This window comes from Rana temporaria, chromosome 5 (assembly GCF_905171775.1).
Source record: "Rana temporaria chromosome 5, aRanTem1.1, whole genome shotgun sequence".
Lineage (NCBI taxonomy): Eukaryota > Metazoa > Chordata > Amphibia > Anura > Ranidae > Rana > Rana temporaria.
The window spans coordinates 92,769,264-92,785,244 of NC_053493.1; the positions used below are offsets into that span (position 1 = coordinate 92,769,264).

Here is a 15,981-nt window from a genome sequence, read left to right on the forward strand (position 1 = left end):
TTTTTTTTTTTTTTTTTTGCATTTTAGCCTTAATATGAGATCTGAGGTCTTTTTGACCCCAGATCTCATATTTAGAGCCCATTCACACCTAGGCGTTTTGTCGCCTGTAGTGTGACGCCGCTGCCGCCCCGACACACCAGAGGGATGATTTAACATTGCCCTCTATGGAGATGGTTCACATCTCCACGCCGAACGCCTGCCGCCTGCCACCTGAAAAAAAGTCCCGGACCTTTTTTTTCAGGCGGCTTTCGGCGTTCGGCATAGGAGATGGGAACCATCTCCATAGGGGGACAATCTAGGGGCACATCTAGGCGGACAATTGCGGCGTTTTGTCGCCGCAAATCGCGGTACAAAACGCCGCTATTTGTCGCCGCAATTCGCGGGACAAAATGCCGCGATTTTGTCCGCCTAGATGTGAATGCAGCCTTAAGAGGACCTGTCATGCATTTTTCAATTACAAGGGATGTTTACATTTCTTGTAATAGGAATAAAAGTGACCCAAATGTATTTATTTATTTTTAAAAAATGTGTCAAAAAAGAAATAAAGTAAAAGAAATAATAATAAAACATATTTTTTTAACTGCGTGCCGACCAGCTGCCACAGTTTTACGGCGGCAGGTCGGCTTGGCTACACAAAATCACGTAATATTACGTGATTTTGCATTTCAGCCACCGCCGGGCACCCGCGATCGCTCGTTACAGAGCGTGAGGTCCTTTCAGGGGGAGAAATGACTGATCTCATGTTCATACAATGTATAAACAGCGATCTGTCATTTCCCCCCAGTCAGTCATACCCCCCCTTAGAACACACCTAGGGAACATAATTAACCCCTTCCTCGCCCCCTAGTGTTAACCCCTTCCCTGCCAGTGAAATTTTTACAGTAATCAATGAATTTTTATAGCACTGATTGCTATAAAAATGCCAATGGTCCCAAAAATGTGTCAAAAGTGTCCACCATAAGGTCGCAGTACCGATAAAAATCGCTGATCGCCGCCATTGCTAGTAAAAAACAAAAATATTAATAAAAATGCCATAAAATTATCCACTATTGTGTAGACGCTATAACTTTTGCGCAAACCAATCAATAAACGCTTATTGCGATTTTTTTTTTACAAAAGTGTAGAAGAATACGTATCGGCCTAAACTGAGGAAAAACAAAAAGTTTTTTTATATATTTTTGGGGGATATTTATTTTAGCAAAAAGTAAAAAATATTATTTTTTTTTCGAAACTGTCGCTCTATTTTTGCTTATAGCGCAAAAAATAAAAATCGCAGAGGTGATCAAATACCACCAAAAGAAAGCTCTATTTGTGGGAAAAAAAGGATGCCAATTTTGTTTGGGAGCCACGTCGCACGACCGCGCAATTGTCAGTTAAAGCGACGCAGTGCCGAATCGCAAAAAATGGCCCATTCATTGACCAGCAAAATGGTCCAGGGCTAAAGTGGTTAAAGCGCCCCGTCCTGACGAGCTTGCGCACAGAAGCAAACGCATACGTAAGCCCCTGTGTTTTTCCAGTCTATGTCAAGTACCGAGTAGTGACACATCCCTGGGAAATAATTTGAAATGTAGTCAGCTGTGTAGTGTGAGCTCCAATGGGCATGCTGGGACTTGTAGTCCCAGCAGAAGTGCAGGCTTGTCTATGCAGGCAGCTAGGATCAGACATCCCTGTTGTAGCAGGTTGGTGAGAACTGAGGAGCCGCCCACATAGACAGCACAGGCTCCTTCCGTGTCAGCTGTCTTCCTGGGTCACCTCCTCCACCTGCCTCACACCATGGAGAGACTTCACTTCCAGGGGGCCGCAGGGGCCATAGACGACTATGTGGAGTACAGGAGGTGAGTACCGGACAGTGGGCACAGTTCAATATAGAGAGGAGGAGGAGGAGGAAGGGCTCGTTCTGTCTCACTGTCTAATTCATTCCATACACGGCATTGGTTGCTAAGATACAACAACTACAACTCCAGTCAATGTCTGTTCAGCTCATGTGTCCTTCATTCTGCTAAATCCCAGCAATATGGGACAGCACTGTGCATTGCCCTGTTACTGATTATTGCCCTCACACATAGAGATCTAGGGGGGTCATTAGGGGGATTTATTGATGGCCAGTCATACCTTTTAAATGAGCCTCAAAATAACGCCCCTGCACTACTTTTGCACACCGCAGTGTACTACGACGCACAGAGCTTTTGGGGCTCATTCACACATCTGTCTAGAACACAGCGTTTACATGATGGCGTATAGATTTGTACACATCTGTCTAGAACACTGAGTTTACATCACGGCGTATAGATTTGTACACATCTGTCTAGAACACTGCGTTTACATGATGGCGTATAGATTTATACACATCTGTCTAGAACACGGCGTTTACATCACAGCGTATAGATTTATACACATCTGTCTAGAACACAGTGTTTACGTGACGGCAAATAGATTTATACACATCTGTCTAGAACACAGCGTTTACATCACGGCGTATAGATTTGTACACATCTGTCTAGAACACTGCGTTTACATGATGGCGTATAGATTTATACACATCTGTCTAGAACACAGCGTTTACATGATGGCGTATAGATTTGTACACATCTGTCTAGAACACGGCGTTTACATGATGGCGTATAGATTTGTACACATCTGTCTAGAACACGGCGTTTACATGACGGCGAATAGATTTCTACACATCTGTCTAGAACACAGCGTTTACGTGACGGCGAATAGATTTATACACATCTGTCTAGAACACAGCGTTTACGTGACGGCGAATAGATTTATACACATCTGTCTAGAACACAGCGTTTACGTGACGGCGAATAGATTTATACACATCTGTCTAGAACACAGCGTTTACGTGACGGCGAATAGATTTCTACACATCTGTCTAGAACACAGCGTTTACGTGACGGCGAATAGATTTATACACATCTGTCTAGAACACAGCGTTTACGTGACGGCGAATAGATTTATACACATCTGTCTAGAACACAGCATTTGCATCACAGCGTAAAGATTTATAAACATCTGTCGGAATAAATGGGCTGTACACACATTGCTGCGTCTACAAAGGAAAATTTGCGCTATTTAAAAAAAAGTAGGACATGTGTCCAGGGCCAGCAGAATTTACGAGTGTAAACGCACATACATGTGTGAAGTCAGAAGAATTATGTACATATAAGACCTTGTTTACACAAAACCCATATACTTTGAACGGTTGTTGTTTTTTTCTGCCTCCCTAGCTGGCAGGTGCAGCGTGCAAGAATCACATTCAGATCTGTTAGGACGCGGCTGCTGCACACACACAGCCACTTGTCTAATGTGATAGGTGTGCAGGTAAGTGGCCCCAAATCAGAGAGAGTGCCACCTGATCCCTTTAAAACCGAACACATTAATTACACTGGTTCTGTGACTGATTAAGGTGGTAATTAAACTCACTTGGTGCCTTATCTGCATTCAATTTAGCCTCCAAACCTGTGTAATTCATATGTGTTTGGATTTAAAGGGATGAGGTGGCAACCCTAGCACCCGCACATCTTGTCACGTTAGGATGAGTGGCTGTGTCCATGCAGTTAGAACGTCTTAAAAAGAATGAGCTGCTTGCATGTAGCACTTGCTGGTCAAAAACCAGCTCTTTCACACTGAGGCAGTTTTCAGCCGTTTTAGCGCTGGAAATAGCGCATGAAAACTGCCTCCAATGTCGCCTGAATGTGAAAGCCTGAGTTCTTTCCCACTGGGGCGGTGCGCTTGCGAGACGCTAGAAAAGGTCCTTCAAGCAGCATCTTTGGGGCAGTTTGAGACCGCTGTATACAGCACTCCCAAAACAGCCCTACCCCTTGCAAGTAATGGGCAGCGCTTCCGAAATGCCGCAACACAGGCTTTTTAACCCCTTTGGCCACTAGCATGGGTTCGGCTAGTCTCCATATTAAAGGAGAAGTTCAGCCTGAGCTTGTTTGGCTGGGCTTCTCCTATGGATCGCAGGAGTGCAATTCATTTTTCACTCCTGTGACCCGTTTTCAGCAGAGAGCAGGCTGAAGTCTGCTCTCTGCTGATGTCACTGGAATCAGTCCAGGCTCTGTGTCATCCCGACAATGTCTGGATCCGCCAGGTGCCTGGACTGATGCCTGTCTCAGCCTCTTATCGAGCCACTAAGAGCCTGAGATGGCCACTCCCTGTCCTTCCACAGCTTAGTGCTCCAGTGAGGGGGGGGGGGGGGGGGGGAGAGCTGAGGATTGACAGTCAGCAGCTCTCTGCTCAGGAAGCTGAGGGAACCGAGTCATCGTGATGTTTGATCGTTCGCTTATCACTGCAGGGGCAGGGGGGGACTGATGCAGCATCGGAGCTATGATTGGTGATTAAAAATATTGATTCATTGATATGTATTTGTGGGAAGATCTCCAAGAGTGTAGAACTTAGAATCACCACAAAGTGTGCATCCACCATGCAGGGGAGAAGATTAAATTACCAGAAGGCAGCATTAACCAAGCATATAATGTCAAGGGTTCAAGATGGTGGTCACAGGAATGGTGTTCACAGATAAAAGTGATGCAATTCCTCCTTCGCAGCTGAGCCACTTGTCAACCGAGAATATCGTGGTAAGGATCAAGATGGTAATCACCAAGATGGTATCCAGAAACAATTAAATTTCCTCCGCAGCAAAACCATTTGGTAGCATATAGATTGTGGCATCCAAAAAAGACTCCACACAGTTTGGTTACGGATTTATTAAAAGTAGAAAGCTTTACATAAAGTGCGGTATATTATGCATCAATAAAATATCCCCTATGTGATCAAAAAAGCATGAAAAGTGCAACGGCATAAAAAGGACTAATCAGACCTGACAGGGACAGAGATGCGCTTCCAGAAGCGCATTTGTGAGGTCAGGCACTGATGTTGGACCAGAAGGCCTGGCTTACAGTCTCCGCTCTAATTCATCCCAAATGTGTTCTATTGGGTTGAGGTCAGGACTCTGTGCAGTCCAGTCAAGTTCCTCCACCCCAAACTTGCTCATCCATGTCTTTATGGACCTTGCTTGGTTTTTGCATTGGTGCGTAGTCATGTTGGAACAGGAAGGGGCCATCCCCAAACTGTATAAAGTGTCTTGGTATGCTGACTGCTTAAGAGTTCTTTTCATTGGAACTAAGGGGCCAAGCCCAACCCCTGAAAAACAACCCCACACCATAATCCCCCCTCCACCAAATGATTTGTAGGGGTGGCTTTTTGTACTTTTGGCAATATAGTGTGGATGAGCGAGTTTAGAGTTGAGGAACTTGACTGACCTGCACAGAGTCCTGACCTCAACCCGATAGAACACCTTTGCCATGAATTAGAGCAGAGACTGTGAGCCAGGCCTTCTTGTGTGATCACACAAATGCATTTCTGGAAGAATGGTCAAACAATCCAGTAGACACACCCCTAAACCTTGTGGATAGCCTTCCCAGAAGAGTTGAAGCTGTTATAGCTGCAAAGGGTGGGTCAACTCTGGGATGCCATTAAATTTCATGTGTGTGTAAAGACAGGCCTTCCAATACTTTTGGTAATATAGTGTATATCACGTAAACCTTTCATTTTATTTTGCTCCGATTGTGGCTAATGTGGGACTTATATAATATATATTTTTTTTTTAAAGAATTGTTGGTGAAGATGATGGAGGAAAACTTTTTACCCCAGAAGAATATGAGGAATACAAGAAAAAAGTACTTCCAATTAGAATGCAAAACAGGTTATTTGTCAGCTGGAGATCACCAACTGGAATGGACTGTAAACTTGCGGGACCTGAGACCCCCTGCATTTGCACACACAGGTAAAGGTACCCAGTATCTCGTTCAGTCTTTATCAACCTTTTTTACATCAGCAACACCCTTGAAATAATTTTCAGGGCATGGGGATCCCCTACTAAAACAAATCCATTGGCGGTCAGTAAGAAAATGCCCCACACATTGGTGGTCAGTAAGAAGATTGTTCCCCTCCCCTGGCAGACAGTGACAAAGATCCTTGACGTCATGGTGCTGGCTCTGCCAAGTGTCGATAACTCCTGGGCTATGCAGACATTGTTAAATGGAACGTCAATCATCCACAGCATAAGGAAATCAGTAGGAAACAACAATGGCGCTGCTGTAGCCAGACCAGTAATGCAGCAGGGTGGATGTGAGGGATGTAAAGGGGGGTAAACTGTTAAAAAGATCGACATTTGGAGGGAAGAGGCAGCTCCCCTTATATAGATCCTGAGTAAACCAAGTGTGTGAAACCAGAAAAAAGCAGGGGGTGCCTCTATCTGAGTGTGGAGTATTGAAAACAGCTATTTGGTAGCAATGAATAAATATAGCACTCACATTTGAGGAAGTATCGGCTTGTCATCTGTGGAAGCCTTAAAGGGTCACTAAAGACATTTTTTTTTTTTTTAGCTAAATAGCTTCCTTTACCTTACTGCAGTCCTGGTTTCATGTCCTCATTGTTCGTTTTCGCTCTAATCAGTCTCTGTTCTGAACACTTCCTGGTTGTCTGTTTCCTGATGAAAAAAGTCATGGGAGCGTTCTCTCTGTGGTCACTAATCAAGGAGGTGTGATTACTGTGTGTCTAAAACCCCCTTAACACCAATCGGTTTTGTTTTACAAACCATCACTGCCCTGTATTGGCTCTGTGTCTCTGTACATCACAGAGCAGGAAACAGCATGCAAAAACGAAACTGTAGGTAAATTATATGATTGATTTTTCTCTATTTTTAATCATTTTTAAAAGGAATCAGTTAACTATTATGTCTCTATACCCTGTAAACAGTAATTTCAGCAAAAAAAATGTTTTCCTTTAACATCTCTAGCAGAGATCGGCAGACAAGCGGCCGGTGTTCGTCAGAGATTATCCAGGAAGCTGCTGGGTGGTGAGAAGGAAGCGCTGAAGAATGGAGAGGCCTACGGCGTGGTGTGCATCAGCGTCCGGTGTCCTTGGCTTGCTTGACACTCTTCTGAAATGCAGAGTTCGGCCAGTAAACTGCTGGGCAGAAAAAGACAGGAGTGCTGTGGCTGGAGAAGCTAAACCTCGCTTAGCTCTGCAATCTTCGCTGGGATGAGGTGATGATGTCTCTCTGGCTTGATTACGCGTTTCGGGGCTCCACCCCTTTGTCAAACCATATGGAAAACTCTCCTGACGGAGAGACGTCATCACCTCATCCCAGCGGAGATTGCCGAGGACACGGAGAAGCCACCACTCTACAGCGTCTGTTTCTGCCCAGCAGCTTCCTGGCCAAACTCTGCATTTCAGAAGAGGGTCAAGCAAGCCAAGGACACCCAGATGCCGCTGAACACTCCATTCTCCACTTGCCTACCAAGCTCTGCTAGAGATGTTAAGACTTCCACAGAAGACAAGCCAAAACTTCCTTCATCAAATGTGAGTACTGTATTTATTCATCACTGCCAAATGGCTGTTTCCAAGACTCCACACTCAGATAGAGGCTCCCCCTACTTTCTTCTTGTTTTCACGCAGCATAAAGAATGCCTGAGAAACTCTGGAGGAACCCTTGGATTCCACTGAACTCTGCTTTAGAATGGCTGATCTAGTTGCTACATTGGGTTATAAATCTGGCCCTGTTGAGCATAAGGTGACACATATAGTTGCTGTTTAGTTTAATTACATTTACATTATGAATATTATTGCGCAAACTTTCTTTGAAAAGGTAGGATAACCTCACCACTAGCGGCTGAATACCTCCGCAATTCCGATGGTATACCGCACCTCCCGACCTAGTGTGAAAGGGGCCTTAGGCTGGATTCACACCTATGCATTTTTAGTGCTTTTTGCATTTTGCAGATTTGCACCACAGAATGTGTTCCATAGGAAACCATGTTTAATGGGCTGTAGTGCAAATCTGCAAAATGCAAAAAGCACTAAAACTGCATTGGTGTGAATCAAGCCTTATTGCTCAGCTATATACAGCAGTAAAATACCCAGTGCTATACCCCCAGGAATAATCACGTAAATATCCCCCATGTCAAAATTTATCAAAAATCATGTGAATTGTAATTATTATACAGTATTTTTAGAGCACGAACAGCTTTACAACACAAGGACATACAGTACAGTTACAATACAATTCAACACAGGAGGAATCAGAAGGCCTTTGCTCGTAATATAAATCAATAAAAATACATCAGTAAAAATAAAACTCAAACCCAGTCTCTCTAATTTATGCCTCCAGTATGACAAACCACCAAAGTAATTCATTCAATGTGCCTTTTCTCTTCCAAATCTTCATCTCCTCAGTGTCAAAGTGCTCCAATCCAGTGCACTTCCCTCTTTAGTACTATGGAGGTGAACATATAGTGGAGGAATGGCACAGTGAATGAATCACTTTAGTTATGAAATTACTGGTGGGGGTAATCATTAATCAGTAATGTGATTTCTGGTGGGGGGATGACGCTGAGTATTTTGATGTAATTTTTTCTGATTATCCAGGGGGATAATTCCGCCTAGCAGCTTTGTGGATTTGGATAGGAACTTGGGGTAGCACAGGGTGATTTTTAATAATACATTTATAAAACCGTAACATGTCCCCAGTTTGTGTGGAAGACTACATACTATTGTACATTCCATGCATACTACTAGCAAACTGCTGTTCATGAGACTGAATTTCATATTCTGTTCAGTTGGTAGCTAGGCAATACTGTTGAGGCAGAAGGTTGACCAGGGCCGCCGATAATGGTGTACAGTTACTCTTGTATGGGCCTGGGCAATAATCAGTGTAGGGAGGGTTGAGTCCTCCTTCCTTCTCCCTGTCCACTGCTGCCTATCCTCCACCCCATCCACCCTCCCTGTTCTCCATTCTTCCTTCTGCCAAATTCATTGACAGCCCAATTTCTTTCTCTGTCTGTCACATGACTGCTGGTCCCAGGCCCCCTTGCTCACCTGATTGGTTTCTGTGATGTAAAAAAATGAGACAAAGATAAATAATTTCAGAACATTTTCCACCTTTAATGTGACCTATAAACTGTGCAACTCAATTGAACAACAAACTGAAATCTTTTAAGAGGGAAGTAAAAATAAAATAAAAATAATATGGTTGCATAAGTGTGCACACCCTTAAACTAATACTTTGTTGAAGCACCTTTTGATTTTATTACAGCACTCAGTCTTTTTGGGTATGAGTCTATCAGCATTATTCGCCCACTCTTCTTTGCAAAAACACTCCAAATCTGTCAGATTTCCTGTACATAGCCCTCTTCAGATCACCCCACAGATTTTTTTTTTTTAAATCAGTAAAATGGTTTATTGTGCCAAAAATATAAGTACGGTACAGAGATATATGTCAGCATACAAAAAACGTTGCAAAATAAAATTATTACAAAAAGACTTGCTTTGTACGCATGCTAGAACAGAGGCACCAGGAGGTGACCTAAACCAAATTCCGCCATTAAAGGAGTTTGAACTATGCCGGGCAGGTGAGAAACCGCCTCTCCCCCCAACACTAACACACACTCGGCCAACGGGCCAAAACTGAAAGTCTGTATTCCACAGTCTGCTTAAGCATTCAGAGTCCTTATCCATCCTTAAATAGGTTCTCCCGACCACATTATGTAATCCCCACAGGCGCGTGCCTCAACCATGGTCTAAGTTTTATACATTTTTTGACTTAGTCAGACATATTTTATAATTTTATGTTTTGTGCGTCAGGAAGATAGAATCGACTACATCTGTAACAGCCGGGTCATAACCAATCTCGGAGGTGCCAGTCCAGGCGTTTCCAGCCAGGGTTGCCAGATGGAATTAAATTTCTTAGGGGCATTTCTATGCTGATATGTATAATGTTCCCTCACTATAATAAGATTTACCTGATCAATCCATTGTTTCTTAGTCGGGACATGCGGGGACAGCCAGAATCTAGCTATCTGTTTCCTTGCTAGATATAGGAGCCTAATCACTGCTATATTAATAGGTGGGGGGTATACCTCTTCGTCCACGGCACCCAGTATGCATACTATGGGGTCCAGTGGGACCCTAACTTGGTACACCGAGGAGATAACCTCTGTGACACTCCTCCAGAACCGATGTAGCTTGGGGCATCTCCACATCAGGTGAATAAGCGACCCCTCCCCCTCGCATAGCTTGGGACACAGTGAAGAGTCCCTTCTTCCCCATCGAAACAGTTGAATAGGCGTACGATAAACCCTGTGTAACAGGAACAGGTGAGACAACCTGTGAGACTGCGAGACAGAAGTGAGAGGGCCAGCCTGTAAACAAGTTTCCCAGGTCTCGCCATCAATGTCCCCCAAATCCTCTGTCCACCCTCTTCTGCATGGCAGAGTTGCTGAGTTTTGCACAGACGACAATAGGGAGGAGTATACATGGGATATCATACCCTTTCTTTCCGTGCCAGAAAATACCTCAGTTAACAGCCTATTACTAGATAATTGGAGAACTGACACCTGCCCCTGTGCCCGAAGGGCATGCCTGAGTTGTAGATACCTATAAAATTGTTGTCTGGGTAGACCAAATTCAGTTTGTAAATCCTGAAATGATTTAAGCACATTGTTACTGTAAATCTGGGCGATGTTCTTAATTCCTGCTAGTTTCCAAACCTGAAAACCTTCAAGCCTGAAGACCTCCATCAGGTTTAGGTTGTCCCACAAAGGAGTGTCCGCAAGAAATCCCGAGACACCCAAGGTGGATCTAACCATAGACCACAGCTTCCTAAGGAGGACCACGGTGGGTGCCGCCTGAGGCAGATGCGGAAAACCCGCCTCCAAATTTGCCAAGACCGACGCACTCCCCGAACCCGTTCGCAGTAGAGTATCAATTGAGTCATTATCATTGGCCCGCCCCATGCCACACAGATGCTGCATTTGAGAGGCTAAAAAGTAGAACTTAGGATTAGGGACAGCCGCTCCTCCCTGGTCTTTATCATATTGTAACGTGGACAATCTGATACGGGCCACTTTTTTTTTCCAAATCAGTGATCTAAACAAGGAATATATCCGGGTGAACCAACGACGAGGTATCCACTGAGGGGAATTATGCATAATATATAGAAGTTGGGGGCTCCACACCATTTTTATTAAATTTATTCTACCTATTACTGATAGCGGAAGTTTACACCAGGTATTACAGGTCATTTGCAGGCGTTGGAAAAGGGGCAACAAATTCTCCTCCAAATATTTCTGTGGGTTAGCTGACACCTGAACCCCTAAGTATTTAAAAGATTCCACCACCTTCAATGACCCCGCCGCCTCCGGTAGAGAGGCAACCGGACCATCCACAGGTAAAATGACGGATTTACCCCAATTTATCGAGAACCCCGACAAGGAGCCAAACCGTTGGATCAATTCCATAGCTGCCGTAAGAGATGTATCCACATCTCCCAGATACAACAAGGTATCGTCTGCGTAAAGAGAAATCTTCTCTATCTGTTCACCTCTCTCAAAACCGATTATCTCGGGGGAGGACCTTATCCGCGCCGCTAACGGCTCGAGGGCTAGTGCAAAAAGCAGGGGCGATAAAGGGCACCCCTGCCTTGTGCCTCTGTGGAGCGGAAAGGGGTCCGTAAGGTCCCCATTCACTCGAAGCCTGGCCGTGGGGGCAGCATAGAGCAACCGAACCCATCTAATAAAACTGTCACCCAGTCCAAAGCGTCCCAGGACCTCCCACAAATAGGGCCATTCGACGCTGTCAAAGGCTTTGGCAGCGTCTAATGACAGGATCGCCCTCTGTTTCTCATTATCAACAGGTATCTGTAAATTAAGGAAGAGGCGCCTAATGTTGAGGGCAGTTGACCGGGAAGGAATGAAACCTGATTGGTCTGTATGGATTAGTTTAGTTATAACTTTAGCTAGCCTGGTGGCCAGTACCCTAGCCAGTAATTTAATGTCTGTTGTCAGTAGTGGTATAGGTCTATAGGAGTCAGCACTTTGGGCATCCTTACCAGGCTTCAATAGGAGAACTATTATGGCCTCATTCATGGAGTGGGGCAGGGATCCCTGATCAAACGCATCTACAAACACTTCTTTCAAAAGAGGTATCAGGCCTTCAGAGTAGCGCCCATATACCTCCGCCGGCAGGCCATCCGAGCCCGGAGACTTGCCAGGAGAGGAAAGCGCCAATGCCTCCAGTAGTTCATCAGTCGTGAGCGGCGCACTCAATTGCGCCACGTCTGCGGCCGACAGACGTGGGAGGTGACACTGATCCAAAAAGGAGGCAATCTCCTCAGTAGTAGGTGAGACTTTAGAGGAATACACATCAGCATAGAAATCTTTAAATGTGGATAGCACATCCGCATGAGATGAAACCAGTGACCCCGAGACATTAGTTATTGACTCTATGTGTGGCGAGCCCCTTTGTGCTCTCACCATCATAGCCAGCATATGACCTGTGCCCTCCCCGTCCTCGAAGTACTTCTGCTGAAGGAAAAATCTTTTATTCTCCGCCCTGGTCATAGTCACATGCTTAACCATATTCTGAGCCTCATTCCATGCCCTTTCGGTATGCTCAGAGGGGGAGTCCACATAAGCCGACTCAGCCCTCCCAGCCTCCCGAAGCACGAATTGTTCCCAAGACTTCGTCCCCGTTTTAATGGAGTTGATGGACCTAATAAACTGGCCCCTCAGAAAGGCTTTAAGAGCATCCCAGAGGACACCCAGGCCCGTGGAATTCCTGTTAATCCTAACAAAATTCACTAGTTCAGTATGAATAGGATCAGGGGCTGGGAACAGCGACATCCAGAAGGGATTAAGCCTCCAGCAAGTGCGCTTAGGGATTCCAGACGCCAGTATCTCAATACATAGAGGCGAGTGGTCAGAGACAGTCCTGGCCTCATACTTTATGGACGAAACCAGGGGAAGCATCTCACTGTTGCCCAGGCCCAGATCAATTCTAGAAAGGCCCCTATGCGAGGCGGAGTGGCATGAGTAACATCTCTCCTGTGGGTGAGCAAGCCTCCAGACATCTCTTAACCCCAGCTCCTGTAGAAGCCGAGCAAAAGGCGTCTGGCTCCTTCTTGGTGTGGCCGCCCGCACCCCAGGAGAAAACTTATCAAGGTCGGCACACAAAAAATTATTAAAGTCCCCCACTACAAGAGCGGGGACACCAGGGTGACGTGACAAGAAGGTGGCCAGGGTCTTAAGAACCTCCGCCGAAAAAGGTGGCGGTATATATATGTTGGCTATAATACATGGTATGCCATTTAGGGAACAGTGCAAAAAAATAAAACGACCTCCAGGGTCTATTAGAGAGGAGATAAACGTAAACGGTACATTTATGCCAATAAGTGTACTGACCCCTCTGGCATACGATGAAAAAGCAGAGTGGTACTGGTTGCTATACAGCCTAGAGGAAAATGGAGATTCCTGACCTGGTAGAATATGCGTCTCCTGCAGGCACACCACTGAGGAGCCCAGACGTTTAAGCACATGACCTACCGCCAGGCGTTTCACCTTGTCACCCAGCCCTCTAACATTCCAGCTAGTTAACACAATCTGTACTGCCATGTCTTAGGTATAAAATCATCTGCAGCGAACACCACATAAATGCATTTCAAGTCAATATACCAGGACCGTCTTACAAATAATAAAATAAACACTATTCCATCTCGGTCGGGACAGAACACAAAAAAATAATAGTAGCGAGAGTGACCAGGTGGGGAGGAGAGAATCACATTTCTAATTTTATGGGGAGCATAAAACACAAGGGGAGGTCTCCCCAATGACTCAGTCCAGGCGACCCCACAGATTTTTAATTGGATTCAGGTCTGCGCTCTGGCTTCGCCTCTTCATGTTCAACTTTCTAGCAGAAGCGTGAAAGTCTTGTGCCAATATTGACTGGTATTTGGAACTGTTCATAACTCCCTCTACCTTGACTAAGGCCCCTGTTCCAGCTGAAGGAAACCAGCCCCAAAGCATGATGCTGCCACCACCATGCTTCACTGTGGGTATGGTGTTATTTTGGTGATGTGCAGTGTTTTTGCGCCAAATATATCTTTTGGAATTAAGGCCAAAAAGTTCATTCTTTGTTTGATCAGACCATATCACATTCTCCCACATTCTTTACGGAGACTTCAGTTGTATTTTTGCAAAATTTAGCCGGGCTTGGATGTTTTTCTTCCCCACTCTACCCCATAGGCCAGACATATGAAGAATACTGGAGATTGTTGTCACATGTACCACATAGCCAGTACTTGCCAGATATTCCTGCAGCTCCTTTAATGCTCCCATAATATACGCATATAGGCAGCTGTTTCGATGTGATTCTGAGCATGCGCACTGGGTTGCGTCCACGGGACGGCGCATGCGCCGTTCATTTTAAGTACTTGTATGACGCTCGGCCCATCATTTGCATGGGGTCACGCCTCATTAGCATGGCTCAAGCCCACTTCAACCTACGACGGCTTACGCCGAGGGAACCCAGCGCAGTTTGGGAGGCAAGTGCTTGGTGAATTCGGTGCTTGCCTCTCTAAGCTACGTCGGCATAAATATGCGCCAATGTATGTGAATCCGGGCCGAGATCTCTCTGATGCTTTGGAAGCTCTCTGTGGACCATAGCTTTTGCTGTAGGATGTGACTAAGAAATGTCAGGAAAGACTTATTAGAACAGCTGAACTTTATTTGTGGTTAATCAGAGGCACTTTAAATGATAACAGGTGTGTACCGACTCCTATTTAAAGCGGAGGTCCACCCTAAAAAAAAGAAAACAAATAACATAAACAGGCTCCTTTAAAATACATAAAAAAAACATTCGAAAAAAAAATAATCCTATACAGCGGAGCTCCTCATTCTTGTCCTCCTCACGTTGTTTTCTGGGAAATGGGGCGCGCTGTTTTCTGGGACCTGTGCAACTCACGCATGCGCAGTAGGAAACGGGCAGAGAAGCCGCAAGGCTCCACTGCCTGTTTCCCTTAGTTCGAAGAATGGTGGCGCCGGCACCCAATTCGATGGACGGATTGGCTTTGGGGGTCGAGATCGCGGGCTCCCTGGACAGGTAAGTGTCCTTATTAAAAGTCAACAGCTACAGTGTTTGTAGCTGCTGACTTTTAAAAAAAATTAGGCTGGAACACGAGTTTGAATGGGATTGCTTAATTCTGAACACAGCTACATAAGAGGGTGTGCACACTTATGCAGCCATTATTTTAGTTTATTTTTTTTACAATTGAGTTGTTTTTATTTACTTTGTCTAATTTTTTACACAGAAACCTGACATTTTAGCAAGGGTGTGTAGACTTTTTATATCCACTGTATATGGGACCTCCTTTACATTGCCATTGTTGGGTCCATCACATTATTGGGAGACCTAAGAGGGGAACCCGTCTTTTCCTGCTTTTCCTTTACATCTCTCTTCTTATTTCCCACTCATTTTTCTTCTGTAGCAACTGTACATGCAACTACCAGCTGCTATATAGTTGAGAATTCCCTTAAACCATTTGATTCATGTTGTTAGGCTTGTTGAGTCCACGAATGATCCCTGGCTGACACTGATGTGGTGTGGGAAATGCAGTAATTCCTGTGCGTTTTCTGCCTTGCATACCAACTGCGCTGTGTTCATGTTATCTGCTGCGTGCGTCAGTTAAAAATTAATGACAGCCCAAAAACCTCCATGTAATCTGGTACCATTGTGAAAAAAAAAAGGCTGCCACACCTTTTTTCTTGCAGAAACCAGTGCGATTTAAGCAATTCAGAATGAGTGGGCTCAAAGTGCACCGCACATAATCCCATGGGATTTGCACAGGAATGCGGTGCGATTCCTGTGCAAATCGCATTGCGGTGTGCAGTGGGAACCAGGGCTCAAAATGAATGTGCTACAATCGCACTGCACAGAATTGCATGTTATTGGCACAGGAGTGCTGTGCGACTTCTTTGCGAATCACATGCGGTGTGCAGTGTGAACCAGGGCTATAACATGGTTTGTAGTTTTTTGCTGACTCTGTTGAATGTGAACAAGAGGGCATCCCTCAAGTCCCAGGGTCTGCCTTTGTGGACTTGCTGAACGCACTTTGGCCCTTCCTACTAGATTTTG

The 15,981-nt window shown here is 45.0% G+C and overlaps 1 protein-coding gene across 1 annotated transcript in view; it reads left to right on the top strand.

Moving 5' to 3' along the window:
• The first annotated feature begins 1,602 nt into the window (after positions 1–1,602).
• Positions 1,603–15,981, top strand: part of FAM221A (family with sequence similarity 221 member A) — a 28,422-nt gene continuing 14,043 nt past the window's right edge. The window contains exons 1-2 of the mRNA XM_040352868.1: positions 1,603–1,835; positions 5,624–5,797. Coding sequence (XP_040208802.1) covers positions 1,774–1,835; positions 5,624–5,797 — 236 coding nt within the window. The 5' untranslated portion in view covers positions 1,603–1,773. The remainder of the gene's footprint in view (positions 1,836–5,623; positions 5,798–15,981) is intronic.